The sequence below is a fragment of the Argiope bruennichi genome, chromosome X1 (genome assembly GCF_947563725.1).
Source record: "Argiope bruennichi chromosome X1, qqArgBrue1.1, whole genome shotgun sequence".
NCBI classification, from domain to species: Eukaryota; Metazoa; Arthropoda; class Arachnida; order Araneae; family Araneidae; genus Argiope; species Argiope bruennichi.
The window spans coordinates 35,987,797-36,009,218 of NC_079162.1; the positions used below are offsets into that span (position 1 = coordinate 35,987,797).

The 21,422-nt window shown below is 27.0% G+C and overlaps 1 protein-coding gene across 1 annotated transcript in view; it reads right to left on the reverse strand.

The window, feature by feature from the left end:
* LOC129958687 (bifunctional peptidase and (3S)-lysyl hydroxylase Jmjd7-like) overlaps positions 1-17,304 on the reverse strand; it is a 76,907-nt gene extending 59,603 nt beyond the window's left edge. Inside the window, exons 1-2 of the mRNA XM_056071333.1 lie at positions 17,127-17,304; positions 5,296-5,458 (exon numbers count right to left, since the gene is read on the reverse strand). Of these exons, the coding sequence (XP_055927308.1) occupies positions 5,296-5,458; positions 17,127-17,175 (212 nt within the window). The 5' untranslated portion in view covers positions 17,176-17,304. The remainder of the gene's footprint in view (positions 1-5,295; positions 5,459-17,126) is intronic.
* Between the last annotated feature and the right edge of the window lie 4,118 nt (positions 17,305-21,422).

Consider the following 21,422-nt stretch of genomic DNA (forward strand, 5'->3'; position numbering starts at 1 on the left):
TTTATTCTTGTTTATTAAAATTATTGTATTGCATGTTTTTGTTTTATTTTATGATATTCATTCAATGTAATTTTTATCAACGTAACTTTAAAATTTAAAAAAAAATTCATAAATTTTCTGCTTTAAAAGTATATTGTTAAACGTTATTTTTTTATTGGTGATCAGAAAAACTTGTTTAGTATCTAGGATGTTTCTGTTTAATAAAATTGATTTCATCATTTACATTGACATTCCTGTTATACTGTGTTTATATTATTTCTAAGTGTCTAGAAAAATAAATGTTGATAAATAGTAAATAGTTTTTTTAGTTTTTTGAATTAGTGAATACATTGAAACATCCATTTGACCATATTTTTTCAAATAATTATCACATATATTTTATCTATATACATATATGTAATGATATTTTAATTCCAATTTCAATTTAATTAATTTCCAAGATTTTATCTTAATTTAGCCCATAGTAACTTCATTCTAAAATATTCTCTTATTTCGTGATCCTATTCCACTTTCTCTACTTAATTCAAGAAAGCTTTGTAAAATTGCTGAATCGGCTAAAAGCCTAACTTTTCCACACTCCGTGTGAAGGGCTAGAAAAATGTCCAATAAGCACATTCTTTTTAAAAAGATTCGTGTGTTTTCCCTTACCTCGTCGACGCGTGTAGCAAAAATCCCTGTCGAAATCTTAATAATATATTAGCACTGTAAAGAAATATTTTTCCTATCAAAATCTCAGGTTATATAAGACCAGGAATAAAATATTCAAGATCGTTTCTCTCATTTCTTTCTGTGATGTGTGTGTTGCTGGTCGCTCCTGCTTGTAAATAATGCGTGCTTCTCCAAGATGAAATAAAACGACGTTACGAATTCGAAAGTCTTTTCACTGTCTTCGAAACTGCATTCTGCTTCACATAAAATAATGCATATATATATATATATATATATATATATATATATATATATATATATATATATTCTCTTACTCCCACTTCTCCTTCTGTGTGCGTTTTTAATAAAATATGCCCGATGCATTATAAACCTGAGACCACAAATCTTTATATTCCTATATTATATATATGTGCAAGTATTAACTTCTAATAATTCTACATTCTAAAAATAATCTACTTATCACTTGAACTCTGGTTTTATTATAGCTTTCACTTCCGAGTGCGTGGGTTATAGTTTTCCTGTGGAATTAAAATGCTATATCTCTTAAAAAAACTTTTAAATTTTAATCTTTTTAATTTTTAAAACAGATATTTATGGAAATTTTTAAAAACAGTAATATCTTTCAGAATAAATTTTATAAATTTGATTTACCCAGCATTTTAAAGATAACTTTTAATTAAACAAACAGGACTTTTCAATAACAATACCAAATACTTATTTATGGAGATATTCAAAACAGCAATTATTAAAATTATTTCAAATTTGATTTCACAACATTATAAGCTGTATTCTTTACTAGCCACCTTTGGCGACCAGCCAGTTCGCCAATCTTAATGCACGTTAAAATTTTAATAATTAAGTATTTTATAGAAATCCCATTTTAATTACTTCTTCATTAAAATATTTTGAAACTTCGAATTTTAATAGTCATATAATTCACTCAATATTATAAAGGCCTTCAGCCATAACATAATATGTATCTCTCTAATTTTCTATTAGCTCCCGTAGAATTTATGCTTTAAATTAAAGTGGAAATGATTAAACTGCAATAAATATAATAATATTTTTTTTACTGAAACGAAGCATTTTTTTATATATGAGTACTGAAAACAGAGTTGCTGAGTATTTAAAACTTATGGGCACTAAAGAATATTTTTCTTAATTTATATAATATCTCAAGAAGGTTTCAACAAAATTTTCTCAGATTCATCAAGAACAGATCGATTAATTAACAATGTTAAATGCATCAAACACTAAAAAGATAAACAGAATTGTTTGAAATAATCTGTCGAAACATATTAAGCCTTCAAAACCAAGTCCGTATCCGTTGTCAACAATCAGAACACAATGCGCATGCGTGAATTTTCAACGCCAATTATGGTAAGGCAAATGCGTGAATTTTCTACGCCAGTTGGGGTAACGCTATGCAGATTAAAATTTTTTAATTTCCTTTATTCTGTTTTATTTTAATTCAAAAGTACTTCAGAATGAATCTGAAAGATCGATTAATTAATAATGTTTAACTTTAAATGCATCAAACCTTAAGAAAATAAACAGAATCCTTTGAAATAATCTGCCAAAAATTTCTTAAGCCTATCCTCTCTAGCATGGGGAAGAAAACTGAAGCCTTACTCATTTGGTGGTGGGGAAATGAAAAGATTTTTTTTTCGCGGGAAAGTTAGTTTTTAATTAATAATTAAAATTATAATTTAAAATTCAAAAAAAGGGACCCCAGGTGCACATTCCCGACCTCCAAGGTATGCATGTGCCAAATTTGGTAGCTGTAGGTCGAATGGTCTGACATGTAGAGCGCCAACACATACTCACATTGAGCTTTATATAAGTATAGATGATAACACAGCAACACATCACAATAGCTCGACAGTTTAAAATACATCTTGCGCTTGATTTCAGAATATAAAAGTGCTATGTAATTGAAACTATGAAAATCAAATAAAATGTGATTAAATAACTGTCAATTTTTCAATATAAAATATTTTGAAATTTAAAATTTTTCCAAAAGTAAATAGTATTTCCATTTTTCAAATTTCAAAATATTTAAATCAACAGATTTCATAAATTAAAAAATAAATGTGTAAATAAATTGAGCACACAATTTATGCACAACACAATTTTGAAGACGCTGGAAAATTTTCTTTACTCTATCTTGATAACTTAGCAACTATTTCCTTTATATATATATAAAAGGTCAAAGAAAATATTTTACTTCATACTTGCAGACAGATTGCATACTCATTTCTCCTTCATATTATTCACTTATGTAAATTATCAGAAGAAGTGCAGAAGTGGGATCAGGCTATAAACAGAATGACAGGCATTGTCACTGGAATCAAAATTTTGAGATTTTTTTTTTCCATGACACAGTGATAATCAGTAACTTTTTATCCTATTAATCTGAAACTTTATGCACATGCATGACTTATACATCAATTTTTATGCCATCTGTCATCAAATTATGACAGAAAAAAATTTACAAAAATTTTAATTAGATGTTTTATTAAAGTTTCAATTTTTTTAAAATAATTTTATTATAAAAATATTTTTTTACTAAAAGTTTTATAAAAAGCCTATGTAACTTACAAATTGGACATCTTTCTGTAAGAACTACAAATTATAAATTTGACCAATTTTTAAGTTGAAAATCCTGTAAACAGTAAAATATCAGTTTATAAGATTTTGAAAAACATACATTTTATATCTTTCTAATTTTCTAATAACTTTTTTGGAATTATATGAAAATATGGGAAACAATCTAATTATATATGAGTATCATATAGTTAAATTTTCAAATTTTAGAATTATTTCATCTGTAAATTTGATAGTTTGAGAAAGATGTTTTTTCACCCTCATGGATTATTGTTAAGAGTCCTAAGACCCCTTCAAGTAAATTCATGATTAGGGGCTAAGCAGCTTGACAGTGACTTTCTATATTGTTAAAAAAAAACAATTCTATTTTGAAGTTCAAAGGTTCAAATGGTTTCAGATCATGCCCACAGGTAGAACGACAATTGTTCATAAGGTGGAAAAAACCTCTGGAAATGTAATTAACATATTTTCAATGAGACTTTAAATGGGCTGTGAGGGATTTCATACACACCTTAAATTGTATAATTTAGAATAAGGAAGGGGCCCCAATGTGAAAAGAAAATTGTATGCTTCTGTCTGGAGCTCTTATGTCTATTAAGCCATTCTTTTTCCTTCATACTCTTGTTTTGGGATCTGAGGATGAACTTTTATGCAAAGAAAACTAATGACATTTGGTAATAGAGATAAAAAAAAAAAAAAAAAAATGTCATTTTCTTAGAATGTACTTTTCTTTGCTTTGTAGACTTAACATCTTTTAATACAGCCTGGGCCACAAAAACTTGAAACCAATGTCTTTTCTTCCAATTTTTCAATAGCTTTGATATGTTCCAATTGATCAAATCCACATATGAATCAATTGTATATAATCCCTAAATTTTCTTGATTAAAATCTTTGTATGAAAGTGATATTCCTACGTAGAGCTAAATGTAAAAAGCTAATACATCCTGAACAAGATACCTTTTAACTTCAAATCCCTGTTTTTCCTTGAGCAAAGCTTCAATTGTATTGATGTTTACAAGAATATATTTCAACAAAAATGCAAAAGAATGAGACATGAACACTTTTCATATTTAGTACAATCAAAATATGGCAAACAGATGGAATTAAAACAACACACAAAACATACATACATCTATTGGCATACAAAAATATATTAAAAAACCAAGAATATTAGTAAAACGTTAAAAACATATTAAATCCTAAACGAAGAAATTTACAATATATATAAATTAAAAATACTTTTGCTTTTAGGGAGTATTTCTAAAAAGCCATTGTAACCTGACAGAATATTTCTGTTCATGAAAATCATATATGATATTCATCCCTCTTAACTCTACCATACTCTCCTTTAAACGTTAATAAAGCTACAGCTTTATAATAAAACTAAATAGCCTTTATGTTCCATGCAGTATGAGATATCTCTATAGATGTCATCAACTATTTTTTTTAAATATGCCCATTCATTTAAATCTTTATAGTGAGTCATTTTTGAAGATCTGAAAAAACAAAGGTTTCTTGAATAGAAAAAAAAAAAGAATGAAATGATTAAAGAAAGGAAATTAAATAGATTATGTCAACTTAAAATAAATTCTTTTAATAGATCAATTTTTAATACATTAATAATAAATTCAGGATAATTCACAAGTACATAATGACATATTTTTGTTATCCGAGATGTTACTAACTATAAGCAGCCTTACATAAGTTTCAAATAGATGACACAAAAGTTACTCAGTAAAACAATAATAAATTTTCCTTACAAAATAAATTTCTAACCGTAATTCTTAATGAATAACAATAAATCATGATTGTTTCTTTTCAAACTGCTTTCAGGACTGTTTTGTTTACAACCTATCTTCAATGATACCTTATGAATGTTCATATGATACCTTATATAAGAAATTGTAATTGTATAAAACTAGCATTAATATAATTTGTTACAGTGATAATTGAAATAAATGGATTATACTAGATATTTTAATAAAGTCTAAGATGCAATGATTAAAAAAAAAAGGTACCTTATATGCTTTGAACTTCTCCATAATTCTACAGCTAGAAAAGGTGGTTCCTCAAATTTATCATATGTTATAAGAAAAGGCACACTTGAGTTTACATAATTATTAAGAAATTCAATGGGCAATGGAGGTTCTTCCAAGACTGGAACATCTGGTGGCAGATACTCTAAAAAAATAATTACAATCATTTCAAACATTCATTATACAAAAAACATGTTCGAAATAAGACAAAAACTTAAAAAAAAAAAAAGCATAAAATATTTATCAAATAAAAAATGATTAATCTGTGTTGAAATCTACGAGTCAACACTCAGCTGTGATTGTGAATTTATTTGTTGATTGACAATCACCAAATCAGAAGCAGATGAATATAAATAGGCCCAAAGCCAAAGTTATCTTTAAAAAATAACCGAAACTTCACCAACTTGAATTGTCAGAAATCTTAGCTACACAAGGGTCCTTAAACAGATCATAAAAACTGTGCTCAGTTAGTGAAGATAACACACAAGCTAATTCTCTCCAAACTTCCACATAATGCTAAATTAGCTTTGCCACAAAGTAAAGCAAGGGGAAGGAGAATAACAATTAACTTCAAAGTTAATTTAAAATACTATAACACTTAATCAAAAATTCTAGGAAATAAATTGAAATTTGGCTTTCAGATTTTTTGCTACTCTTCCCTTCTCTAATCTAGTAATCTTCTTTTCCCAAGGCATCAAGAAGAAATCAAGAAGAAAGACACTTTCACACACAAAATATGATGATAATAGAATATTGTCTAAAATTCATGTTAGCATTAAATTTTGTCAGCACTATTGTTTACAATCTTGTAGATTAAATCATTAAAACTGATTCTCTTACCTGTATTAACAATAAATATTTTAGTCAGTTATACTTGTTTTTGAATTTTCTAAAAGTCAAATCTTTCCTGTCTTTCAACCAACAAAATTTTTTCCCAGTATATATTAACACGATGTTTATCTTCCATCTTTATAAAAGCCTGCCCCCATAATTATAGATAAACTGAAAGATTATAATCTGCTAATAAATTTATTCACATCAAATGTGTTCTATTACAAACTTGAACAGTGAATATTCATAACAATGAGTATAATTACTTCTATAATGAGTAAACATATCACAAACATGCAAAGGTCATAAATTAGTTTACATGAAAAAGGTCAACAGAGAATTATTTTAGCTTTGGAATTACTTTAAAAAAATGTTTGATTATAAAATATCTGATAAAATTTGTAAAGATGAATTTTTAACCGATATTTTCTAAGTCAAAGAATGCAGAATTCTTATTAATATTAATCCCTTGACATGCCATGTTAAAAGGACTAGATTTATGTGATACCATAATCACATGAATATTGTAATTGCACCTGGCATCTAATATCAGCTGCATATTATTATAACTTTTCAATCTACAAGATCCATAATAAAAAATGTAGTGTAACATTTTATGTTTATCATGCAAGCACAAATTAATTTTATCACTAACATGGTTAAACTTCTTTACTATCTCAACTAAATTTGCATTTTTAACAATCATTATCAGAAGTGCCACAGAATTAAAAGTCAAACTCAAGAAAATCAGAAAAGAGTAAGTTCCTAAATGATACAAATATGCTAACGAACTGTCCAAATAATTTTTTTCTAAGTTCAAAATTTCAGGAGTGGAAAGTATCACCAATAAAGCACTTGTGGTGCCCTCTACTATTTAACTATTCACTAACTACTATTAACTAACTCACTTAAACTATTTTAAGCAGAAATAAAATATTAATAGAAATATCTTATTTCTTTTAGAAGTAAATAATACATGCAAGTAATATACATAAATAATTCAGAATCCTTCTACTAAACGCAGCTATTCCATGCTTAAATTACATTTAAAGCAATCTGCCTGTTTTCTATAATTTTTTTGAGTAAACAAACCCCCAAACCAATCACTATAAATCATACTTTCTCATGTATCCCTTCTCAAGGACACTTGTCCAATACACAAATTTTTCCAAAATTTTGGCGTATGGCAAATGAACACATTTTTCTATCTATTTATAAAGATCCACAGGAGAATGCTGAAATATTATTTATTTATTTATTTATATATATTATATATATATATATTGAAGAGTTTGGAGGAATGTATCTAAAAGCATACAACTTAGATTTCAAAACTTTCCATAACTAAAACTTATTTTATATACACTAGCAGAAAATAAATTTCAATACAAGGAAAAATTGCTTACAAATGGAACTATTTCCATCAGCCTGCTCGATGCATCAAGATTTCAACATAACTATTTGCATAAGAAAACAAATATGCAATAAATTATTGCATGCATCATACTTGATATAAAGTGTAAGACAGGATCATTCTCCTAAATATTGATTAAAGGTATATGAAATGCCTCAAAGATAACATATGCAAAACAATTAGCAAGTAAATAATTTTAAATAAGATAAAATTGTTGGAATGTGTTATAAAAGAGGAAGAATTTTCTTTTTGCCACATCATACTAAAAATTAGTTGAGATGCCACAACTATACAAACTGTTGTCAATGGTGATCATAGGAGAATGGTAGTACAATAAAGGGGCTTGGTTGATCAAATACTTATAGGTTCAGGAATCTCACTGCAGATAGCTACAAATATTTTTGAACTATGAACTCTACTCCAGATAATATAGAAAATATGAAAAGTATCTTCAGTTACGCTATGAAAGAGATGGCAAGTGATCTGAATATAATATAGCTATGTTGATGGACAAGATCTGTATATCTCAGCAATAGTTTTTCATTGGCAAGAAGTTTTTGTCAAATACTTTCTAATATAGAAAAAGCAAATCAACTTCAAGTATTATGATTTCTGGTGTTATTATGAATGACAGCATCTTCCTAATTTTTAAATCAATGATACAAAATATACAGCGATACATTAGATTACTATTGCAAGATATTAAAGCACATTTTATGAACAGACAATTAGGCTTCTTCCACCACAAAAGTGTTTAAACCTATACTACAACTGCAATCTGATGTGCCAACATTAGTATAGCTATTGCCACCATCAGATTTATCACCAATTGATGATGAGCGAGGCATAATTGGAGCGTATTTTCATTTTCATCCCTTATTTCACAATGATTATAGCTGAGTTTACTGAAAAAGAACAACTAAGGATTGGCATCCTATAGAATGATTTCAAACATTTGTTCAATCATATGAACAATTTCATGACCTACATAAAATAATATGACATCTACAAGACTGTCAGAGAAAAAATTCAATAATATTTTATAAATTATAACCCTTGTAGTTTCTCACAAGAATTTTATTTTATACTTCACTGCAATAAATATATTGAGTTTTCAAAGACCCAGTGCAAATGCCTCCCTGGTGTTAGAATTTTTCTCCCCTCCTCTGTCAGTGCAAGTTCATTGTACAGGTATGGCATGTTCAAAATGCCATACAGAAAACATGGATGATAAATCTTCAGTACAAATTTAATAAAAGAATATAACATTGATAGTTTGTTAGGAATTGTTAGGAAATATCTCAGAATCATTTTAAATTACATGAAATTCTTCACATAAACTATAAAAAGTGTTTTACATGTTATAAGTTTACAGATTAATAGAAGTAGTGATGATTAATAGTGATGATTCATACACGGTTAGAAATAATAGTTTTGTTGCTTAGTTATTGAACAGAATCTAAAATGTTCATATTATTCATATATTACAAGGTGCTTAGTGAAAAACTGCTGTAGAAATTAAGTACTTTATAAAAAGTTTAACCAAAAAAAAATTAAGCACTGTTTTGCATCCATATGTGAATCTGCATTTTTTCTAAGCAAAGAATATTTTCTATTTTATGATAATGTAGTTTTTATTTAAAAAACTTTAATTTTAAATGAGTACTTTTTAAATTTTAATATTTATTTCTGTATTTGTACAACATCGTCTATTGTAAAATAAATTATCTTTTTGGTTTTGACAAAAACATAAAAATTATCATTAAAATGAAAGCAAAAAAATTATCAATAACAAAAAATTAAACTAACCTTTATAAGAATAACAATAAAGATCTCTGATGTCTTTCAACATTTCTTAAAATTAACAAATCATTTAAAAGGATACATCATTTCTGAAAAAGTCAATATCAATGTAAAAGTATAGTATAACCCCAATTTTTTTTATTTGATTTTTATATATGCAATAGCAAATAAGATTCAACATGGCTCGAATGGAAAGTAAATTTCCTCCTGTATTATAGTCTGTGTATTTTCTGTAGGTGGTTCAAGGTCACATTTTATACCTCGTTACTGGTTGTCTGCCTCACAACGCGGAGGCATATAACAGTCACTTTTTTTTTCTTTTTTTTTTTTACACAGCTGTTAAAGTATTCCTGAAACGTACTGGTGTTGGGGGAAAAAAAAGCTTTGTCGAAACCACGGCAATGAAGAAGGAGAAAGAGTGAAGAGTAGGTCAAGGACAAGTGTCCTTTAAATTACACAGATTATAATTCACTATATTTAGTGATTTTATATACAGTTTTATAAAACTAAGAACTAAAACATTCCAGAATGGCCACCATAATAAAACAGGCAAAACTGGTATGAAATTGAGGATAGAACAAAGCTATATTCTAAATGCGTTTTTATGTCATTTATTTTTAATAGAAAAGAACATCAGTATTCAGAAATGGTCAGACTATATAAAAACTGTCTTATCGCTTTTTATTTCTGAAGTTTAGTAAAGGCCTTTTTTGAACAGAATGTAAGAAAATGTCTGAAAATGTAATAAAAGCCTGCTTTTTAATCTATATGCAAAATCTATATTTAACTTTTTTAAAATTACACAAAAACATGAATATATTTTATGAAGAAATAAAAATGAACAAGAAATGAATGAGTTTTCATAAATAACGGGAACATGTTCAAAATGCTAAAAAAAAAAAAAAAAAAAAAAGCCAGTTAAAGTATTTAAAAGTGTTTTTTGAAGCCATTGCCAGACAATGTATCACATTACTTCAAAATTTAACAAAACTCACGAAATAAAAAATCTTATTCAATTAACTGCTTAAAATTTTTTTAACTTTTAAATTAAAGCAAAAAAAGCATATATTTTTCTTTTTTTTCTTACATTAGCATTTTAAGAGCAGTGAAATAATATGACTGAATGATTCGAAGAAATAATGATATTGGTCAGAATTGAATTTCATTATAATAAAAATCATTATTACAAATTGTGTCAAAAACTGATTTTTCAAAAATTATTATAACTAAAGAAAAAAATGCATTCATTCAAACAAAACTGGTATGATTGAAAAGCTAATTTTTTAATCTTTAAAATGATGAAAAATAACTTCTGTGTGATAATATGCTTTGATGTTGTGGTGGAAACATATTAAAATTCAGTTTTTATATTTTTTAATTAAACTTTGAAAAATCCATTCTTAATATGGCCTCTTATCACTCCAAAAATAGTTTCTGAAATTTTTTGCTCCTAATTTCAATGGTTTATGCTGCGCATTATCTGCGTATTCTTTTTTAACAACAAATAAAAGATTAAACATATACTCATCAGGCACAACTTAAATAAATTCATCACCATTGAAAATGCTAAACATTGAAGTTTGAAAGTTTTTTTAATCACAACAAGTATGACACAGAACGCATTTGCTGCTTCTGCATAATTACTCCAGCATTTCAATAAATGGCAATGCACAGAAAGAGGATGTGGGTTAGAAAAAAACATCTCATTATGTGTTATCTTAATATGTGTTGAACCCCTAGACCTACATTAACCTGGAATTCCTCTGAATTGTTGGTTTCCTTTTGTTGGTTCACTTTCTTGATGCATCAAGTAAACAAGCATTTGCAAACATGCTTTTGAATGCTTTTCCATGTATGGCAAAATCAAACAAACAAAAAATCTTTCATTTCTATTGTGGATTTCAGAAAGCATTGAGACATAATCAGGAAAAGGCATGCATTCATTTTATGTATGTTCTTGCAAACAGGAATACTCTGAAATTCGAAAGATTGTAGAGGTAATGCTTCCTGAGAAGACACATGCAAGATTGAAAAGTGTTTAAGCAACTGCATTAGGTACTAAGATCCTTTATTACTGGCAAGTGTGATAGAGGACATAACAAGAGTGTGCAGACACCCAAGTTGTAAAGGACATTGTGAAAAGAGTGGAAAATCATCCGGATATTAGTATGCAAAAGATTTCCTGTGTCATAAATGTACCCCACTCGACTGTTTGGCGAATATTACAGGACAAAAAATTACACTCCTACCATGTACAGAAAATGCAAGCCCCGATACCTGCAGATTATGCACCACATATAAAGTTTGCACGTTAGTTTTTCAACAGCTAGCAATTCTACCTGGTTTTAGCACACATGTGTTATTCACAGAAGAATGCACATTTACTTGTAAAGATATAATACACACGACCTTCATATGTGGTCATCAATGAATCCATACAACACATATCCTCATGAGTATCAAAAACGTTTTGCTGTAAATGTTTGAGCAGGAATTATGGGTGACCATTTGATTAACCCATACCTTCCAACATTTTCAAAGCACTCTTTATTAGGGAATAGCTTGTTAAATTTTTAATGAAATCAAGTTTCAATAAACTTTTAGGCTTTTACAAAGTAGGCAACAATATTTCTCTTCTTTCGATAACCACAAATGCAAAATTTCTTGCAGATTAGACAAAAAATATAGATTTGTATAAGGAACACAATTTTTTTTATATATTTGATAAATGTTGTACTAGCCACATTTAGTGATCAGTTTGTACTTATAAATTCAGACTTTTAAACAATTAAAATATTATACATTTTTTTAAATTTCATTTAGTAATTTGATATAACTGAAAAACATGAATTTAATTGAATCAACCTGCTACAATTTGAAAAATGTATAAATTATGAAATAAAGGTACAAGTGAAAACCCTATTTTGTTGTCAATTCAAAGAAAACAATCTTAGTTTTAGCATCGGTAAAAGTATGAAAATTCCTTTTTTGATGAATGAGTTTGAATTTAAACATAGCATTAAAAACATTATTAGAGACAATGTATTAAAAAAAAATACAGTAAAAATGTTAAAAAGTAAAAATAAGTAGTAATAATAATAGTAATAGAATAAATAATAAGAAAAGTAATAAAAAGTAAGCAGTAATAAAGTAAAAATTTACAAAAATGAAATTTATATCATAAAAAAGCAATTTTTTTTTAGTTTTAAAATAATGCAAAAACCATTTTTTGAAATATTTTTCATCAAATCTTAATGTTCACTCATAGCAATTAACCATCTGATGACAAGCGAGCCTATTTTAGTGCTTGATTAAGTTTTTTATTTACTTATTTCTTGATCACGGTTTATAATGAGAAAAGGATGCAAAATTAAGCACTTTTAAGGACTTTTTAAGCACCTTAGAAAAAAAAAATTAACACATTCATATAGCCCTGAATACAAGACCCCAAGTAATTCCTAAGCATAGGATTTTTTATAGTAAATTATAGTTTTATAGAAAAATATTCTTTAATTTTAACTATTTATTTTTTAATTTTTAATCTTTGACAAGAAACATTTTTTTAAATTTTAATCAAAATATTCTAATATGATCAGACAATTTCTAAAAATGATTATAACATTGTTTAGAATTCGAATTGAGCCTCATCACTTATTTAGATTGGCAGTATTACCTTTAAGTAATAAGTCATACTGAAAATATGAATTATAAGCAAATTGAATTGAATCAATATATTTTACAAACATAGGAGAATTAAATAATCAGTAAACAGGACATATATTGGGAGAAAAAAATGGGCGAAAAAAAAATTATTTGTACAAAACATTGGGCAAGGGATTTCTACCTTCCCCTAAGACATATCTATATCAATTGCGCAAAATAATAAAACTATAATCAATCATTTAAATAAATACGTTAATTTAGCAATACTAAACAATGATGATAGATTTTGATTACTATAATTTTAAATTTTTCAGAGTTTAAATATATAACTTTTACATCCTAATAATTTATATGTCCTTATGTATACAATTACAAAAAAAAAAAAAAAAAAAAAAAAAAAAAAAAAAAGACATAAAAAGTAATTGACTATAATTTTTCCTTAATTTTAAAATCCTCAACTAAAATTTTAAAATTAAAATGACAAAAATTTGACAGCATTAACTGGTATTGATAAACTTACTTGACAAAAATAACATATGTAGTTTTTATTTTTTCTTTATTTTCATCAAAACTAGATTATATAAATATTTGTGAGAATAGAAATAATACGTATAAAAGAACAAAGCAATAGAGAATCACTATTATTATTATAGCTGGCTTTAATTATACAGCTTTTAAAATTTCTCATAGGCAATTTCAAATTCTACCTCTCATAAAAGTTTGTTTCTGTTATGTGTCGTTGAATATTGCCTCATTTTTTTCAAGAATAAAAAAAAAATCCTTTGTTTCATTGGTTTTATTGTTTCAATTTCATCATCCATGTCAGAAATTTCTTTTTCTAAATACCTTTTTTTCTTTTATTCCAAAAGTTGAATATATAGTTCAATACATTTTATTCGTAGAAAATAAAAAAGAAATATCTTAAATGAAAAAATATTTTCCAAAAATGGAGATGTATTTATAAAAATTGTTGCATGTCTGAATTTATGTTGAGCGGAACTGTTTAAATACACATATTTCTTTTTTGCAAATCTTAGAGATTATGCCTACTCTACCAAAATAAATGCAAAGTAACAAACAGCGACACATGTCGTGGATGGGTTTCGGAATTGCCGAAATCCCTTGAAGGACAATGGAACTACACAAATCTCTTTAAACTGATTTTTATATCACAATGCTAGTAGTGTAAAAGACAAATCACAATGCTAATAGTGTAAAAGACAAGAATTCAAAGATTTCCTTCAGCAAATATATTATTTTGATTTTCATTACAATAAGAAAAAAAACCACTGCTATAATTAGAGTCGAAAACTAATTAAAAAATCTAAAAAAAACAACAACAAAAAAAAAAAAAAAAAAAAAAAACAATAATTCAAACAAGACTTTTTGTTAAATCTTTGAGAATATAAAAATAATTTTTGGACAATAATATTCTTTAATTATGGTGGAAACATATTAAAATTGTTAATTATGGTGTTAATTTTTCAATCTAACTTCTAATTAAAATTTTGTGAAATCACCAAGAGTTCAAATATGAGTACCAAGTTCAAATTTTAATTATCATGCCTAGCAAATCTTTTAAAAATAAAAACTAACATATGGCAATACTGGTTCAATAAATGATAATTTTTAAAAGAATGGTTAATGGTTATATTAAAAAAGTATGCTAAAAAAATCCCTATTATTCAAAACTTACGACTTTGAATTAAAATTTCCTTACACTAGATTTTAAGCAACTGACTAACATAATTACATTTCACAATGAATATCAATTCAATATCTTACAGCAAAATCTTTCACAGCTCGTTCGAGAGATCATCCCAAAACTACATATTAATGAGAAATATGTTTGAATGTGTAATGAGCTGAAAAGGCTCCAGAGTAATGAGAATAAAAGCAGCTAAATATCATATATATCTTCCATTGGCGTCTCTAGAGCAATTTTTCCCATGTTCAATGCATCCATTTTTTTGCACACCAAATGCTTACTTCATTCTTATTTTCGTCGATTGAAGCCAATCTGTATATTCTTTAAGAGCACATAAAAGATTTTATGTGCTCTTAAAGAACCCATAAATGCTTAAACAAAAAGTTTACATGCATTAAAATAAATTCTTCCAAACTAGAACACTAAAGATTAAAGAAGTTCGAACACACTTTCAAGTTGCAACAAGTTTGCCAATTTTGTTCGTATTTCACCCCTTTAAAATCATCATTTCAATATATGTCGGTCTCTATTGCTGAAGAAAGAGGGAGTGGAGAAAAAGTTCATTAAGCATTATCTTAACATATGCTGAAATTTCAGAATCCTTTCCCCGAAATCTTCCCTTTCTTCAGTTTTCTTTCTTGATACATCCCATAAGATTTATGACTGAGCTTTCAATTTATTGTATTCAACATCTGCAGAAACAAAAAAAAATTCTTCACACTTCTCGAAAACATTAAGCAGGACTGTTTTTCCAAAACTGAGCACTTTTAAAGTACTTAAAAATGGTTTTCAAATTTAAACATTTTTTAAGCACTTTTCATGGTGCACCCTGTTGATTTCTTATACATTATGTTTTGACTGAATAGTTTCAGAGAATAGGATAAACCCTCTCTAGAGCATTTCTAATAGCATTTTGCAGCAATTAGCAAAATGAAAATTGCAGCAGTATAAACGTTTCATGACACAGACTGAAATGTTTATATAACAATTTGTATACATTTGACTGTTACTATTTGGAAATAAATAATAGTAATTTCTGTGTTCCACAGATCGGTTTTTATATATAAAATGATGTTCCTAATATATTTTTATGTTATCTTTTAAGCAGTTGCAACTTCAAATTTCACTGAAAGTTTTATACTGTTTTCAATTAAAATATTACTTAATATTTCATAAAAGATGAAGGAAAAGATTTTTTTTATCATTGGAATTCTTTTAAAATCAAAAAGGAAATTAAACTTTAAAGATAAAATATTAAAAAAAATAAAAGCACTTAAATGTAAAGTCTGTCATTTAAAAATGGGGTATTAATAAATTTTCTTATTACAAAAGCAAGCTTAGTTTCGATTTATAAATCTTCAATCTCAGAAATATAAATTTGGTATATATTTTATTATAAAAAATATGCCAATTTTGAGTGATATATAGAGTAAATCTACTCTAAATGACATTTTATTACTTCTTAATAAGTTTTTATAATTAATGACTAATCTTTATTTTGATATATTTTATACATAAAATGAAGTTTTGCTTTAACTAAAAGCATTAAGGATATGGTACGAGACCCATAGGTCAAACCATCAATGTCAATAATATGGGAAATTTTTGATAACAGCTCTTGAATCACAATTGAAAGTAACTATTGATTTGATCTGTCCAATGCAGTTAAATTTCAAGAGCTGTGCTCACCTTAATAATCAAGCAAGAGACATTCATTGTATTACTCATACATGAATAACAATTAGAATTAATATTTTGGATCTCCAGAAAAAATTTCATTAATTCCTATAAAAGTGTATGATAATCTGATGATCAACTAACCATACTGTATTTGAATGTACTATGCAATCGAAGCTATCACTCATTGCAGCATTGTTGTTACTCCAAAGAATTAACAACATAATGAAGTTCCGACAATCTTTTCAAGTGTGCAAATAAAAGCAATGAGAAGTATGATCTTGAAATGAAAAGAAAAGTGTATCATAAACCTTACAAAAAAATGAGAAAAGCTTTAAAAAAATGAAATTCTTGCAAAAATTTCATTATTGCAACTACTTACTTTCATAAAATAAAGACAAATTTTAAGGATTATATAACATATTATAAACGACATTTTTCTTATATCTTACTAAAATTTGGAGTTTTTATAGTAATTTTTAATTTTACATATGAAATCGAAGTATACTTTAGTGATGTATATACTTGTAAATACAGTTAATGAATAGTCATTATGCAAACAAGAAAGCATTATAAAAATTAAAGCTCATTTAACAGTTAACAAAAAGTTGACTTTGAAATAAAAATAAAACAAATATATTATTGACATACTGAATTAACCGGTACGATACGAAGCGTAAAAGAACAATATTACAAAAAAGTAAAATTAATAAATACCGCAATAATCTACAACGAAATCCTGCAGGGTTGAATACAAGCTATCCATTTTTCTCTCTCTCTCTTTTTATTAGAGTCCTCTTATCAAAAGCATGAACACATATAACTTAAAATAGATTTTGGAAACTTGCAACAAAATCCGGAATTCAAAATACGAAAATACCTCCTTTGGCTTTAGCTTAAGTCTGTAAAATCTTAGTGTTGCCAATCATTGTTTACGAAATATATTTATATTCCTGCATTTTCCAATTTCTTCTTATTGAGGAAGTTAGACGAATTCTTATTCAAAAACCATTGCAAAATTTTAAAAATTCATCACATATTTTTAAAATATAAAATACTAATGCTGAATATTACTTATCTTAAGAGGTGGTTCAAATAATCGATGTGCATATTCCGGCAATTTTTCGATCATTCTTCGATTCAATCACTATAGATAGTGATGACGAATATTTTACGAGCGGTTATTAGGGTAGGTTCACACGAGGCTAACAGTAGGGATGACGAATATTTTCAGAGCGGTTATTACGTAACCAATATCAAAAAGTCACAAATACAAGCGATCAATACTTTTCAACGATGGGTGTGATTCAAATCATTGATACGATCTTACTGGTGATATTTCGATTACAGATTTTGGATCACGACAGAAAGTAACATTCGATACAATATCACTGAAATTTACCGAAGCGGTGACTTCACTGGAAAGTAACAATCGATACGATCTGCCCAATGGAAGCTCTCGAACAAAACAGAAAAGGAGAAATCTGTGAATGGACTGAAAAGTGAACGGACCGGTTATTGGAATTATCGTATCATTGAATTGCATATCACTGAAATTTATCGGAGCGGTGACTTCACTCGGAAGTGTGAAGTCACCGCTCCACTTCATGAGAGTAGCCTTGATTTTCCGATATACGCATTTGATGATGCAGTATTCCATACAAATCCTTTTTAATTGCTTGTGGCTTGACTTTGCATATATTCCGTTTGCTGCTGGCGCCATCTATTGGTAGAATATAGAACTAAAGTAAACAATTTAAGGAAATGACATATATTTAATTCAAATTTTTCTGAAAATGGTTTACTCCAATAAAGAAATTAAATAAATAGTTTTGAAAAAAAATCAAATTTAACAAGTAAGCTGAAATAGAAAAATTAATTCAATCCCACATTACTTAAATTAGTAAATTAAGTATTAATTACAATTAATAAATTTTATATTTAATATTAAGTAATAATTTTTAATTAATAATATGATTGAAATAACAGATATTTGGAATAAATATTTAAATATAAAAATAGCAAAATTATTTGTTATTCAAAAAACCGTAGATTATGCATCTCTAGCGGTTATTACGTAACCAATATCATTAAGTCACAAATACCAGTGACCAATATTTTTCAAAGAGAGGTGCGATTCAAATCCTTGATTAGAAATGTATAATCCACGATTTTTTGAATAACAAATCATTTTGCTATTGTTATTTTTAAATATTTGCTCCAAATATCTGTTATTTCAATCATATTATTAACTTAAAATTATTACGTAGCATTAAAAATAAAATTTATTAATTGTAATTACTAATAATTGCTACTTAATTTACTAATTTAAGTAACGTGTGATTGAATTAATTTATCTATTTCAGCTTACTTCTTAAATTTGATTTTTTTTCAAAATTATTTATTTAATTTCTTCATTGGAGTAAACCATTTCCGGAAAAATTTGAATTAAATATATGTCATTTCTTTAAAATGTTTACTTTAGTTCTATATTCTAACAAATGGCGCTAGCAGAAAAATTTGAATTAAATATATGTCATTTCTTTAAAATGTTTACTTTAGTTCTATATTCTAACAAATGGCGCTAGCAGAAAAATTTGAATTAAATATATGTCATTTCTTTAAAATGTTTACTTTAGTTCTATATTCTAACAAATGGCGCTAGCAGAAAAATTTGAATTAATTTTTCTAGACACTTAGAAAAAATATAAACACAGTATGACAAGAATGTCAATGTAAATGATGAAATCAATTTTATTCAACAGAAACATTCTAAATACTAAACAACAGTTTTTTTTACCACGAATAAAAACATTATGTTGAAGAATATACTTTTAAAACAGAATATTTATGAAAATTTTTTTAAATGTTAAAGTTACATTGATAAAAATTACATTGAATGAATATCATAAAATAAAACATACAATACAGTAAATTTAATAAACAAGAATAAGGTCATGATATATATATATATATATATAGAGAGAGAGAGAGAGAGAAGTTAAATAGGATATAAAGATGAGGTAGAAGAAACACTTTTATGCTTTTACAGAATTTTATAATTCAAAATTAATATGTTAAAAAAATAGGAAAAAAAAGTGAAACATGCATGTACCAATGAAGTTGGGAATAAAAATTATATAATAAATACTAATATGGAAATTGATTTTCAATGAAAAGCCTGTATTTATTAAAGCAGAAATCACTGAGGTGCACAATGGTATAACATGATATTATGATAACAGTCAATTTCAGTTTAAATACAATAAACTATTGACATTTCATTTTTAACAATAGAAAAGTTGTTTGATATAAATTCACTTTGAATCCATCACAAATCTGCAAATGTAATTAGAAAACTAGTAATAATGCTTTCTAGAGCCATCCATTTTGCTCTTTTGTCATTAGACATGATTACCCAGCAATAACTGAATAACATGAATTACTAAAAGATAAAGAAAACTTTAAGGTTCATAATAAAAAAGTAAAACCTCATAATGCATTTTATTATAATGCCAAAAACTAAAAATCAAATGCAAAAATTATTTGACGTTAATTAATGGTTTTTAACTAATTTATAACTTAACTAATTTATATAATAAATTAAATGGCATGTGTTTTCAAAACTGAAATATATATACATATATATTTCTCATATATAGCATTCAATTTATCAAATTAAGAGCACGTTTAATAAAATACATCAATTATATATACATTATATCAGTCAATAAGAAAATTCAATTTTCAGTAGTTAGTAAAGATTTCACTTATTAAATAAATCTTTAAGAAATTTATTCACTTCCATCTAAGCATTATAGCAGTTGTTATTTTTGCAGCAGGAGTTTGTTTACTTACATTAATTAAATTTAGACTAGATTTTTTAGAAAATGCAATGTAATACTCATGTAAACATTTTAAAACCTTCTAAGCATATTCGAAATAATCAGAAATTTCATCAAATGTGAATAAAGTGAATTAGAAATGCTCTCACGATTTTGTTTGATTGTTTTTGTTGGCAAATCACCGAAGAATTTTTCTAAAAAATTACTGAAACATTTGCGATTACTGGAATTTCATTTACGATTTAATAAATGAACACACACTGAATGAATTCTTCAAAACGATGGAAGAATATCACCGACTTCGAAGGCTTGATAAAATCTAAACCAAAGGTACCAACCCTAGGCAGGATTATTGAAAGGAAAATAAGAAAACATTTTATCATGATAGTTACTCTTGTGTTTCGCATTAAAGCATGTATCCATCAGCACACCAGTATTTGCTCTGTTAACACATAATAAGAGGAAAGAAAATGACTCAAAAATTATAACTTCAAATGTAAACAAAAAAAATCCGCTTCATACTCAGCGGAGAACGTTAATGGCAGACTAATCGACGAAAGCGGTGCGGATGAAACTTAAATGCCATGCGCGGATAGCTCATGACATGTGACTTTTACGTCACATGAATTGACCCCATTGAAATATAACCAGTAATATCGTATCAAGGATTTGAATCACACTCCTCTTTGAAAAGTATTTATCATTGGTATTTGTGACTTTATGATATTGGTTTCGTAATAACCGTTCGTAAAATATTCGTCATCCCTAATCCTTGATACGATCTTACTGATGATATTTCGATTACAGGTTTTGGATCATGATAGAAAGAAACAATCGATACGATCTGTCCTATGGAAGCTCTCGAACAAAAAAGCAAAGGAGAAATCTGTGAATGGGTTGAAAAGTGAACGGACGGGTTATTCTTGGAATTATCGGATCACTGAATTGCATATCACTGAAATTTATCAGAGCAGTGACTTCACTGGAAAATGTGAAGTCGCCGCTCCAATTCATGAGAGTGACCTTGACTTTCCGATATTCGCATTTGACTATGCACTATTACATACAAATAATTTTTAATTGCTTGTGACATGACTGATTACATATATTCTGTTTACTGCTGGTGCCATCTATTGGCAGAATATAGAACTAGAGTAAACATTTTAAA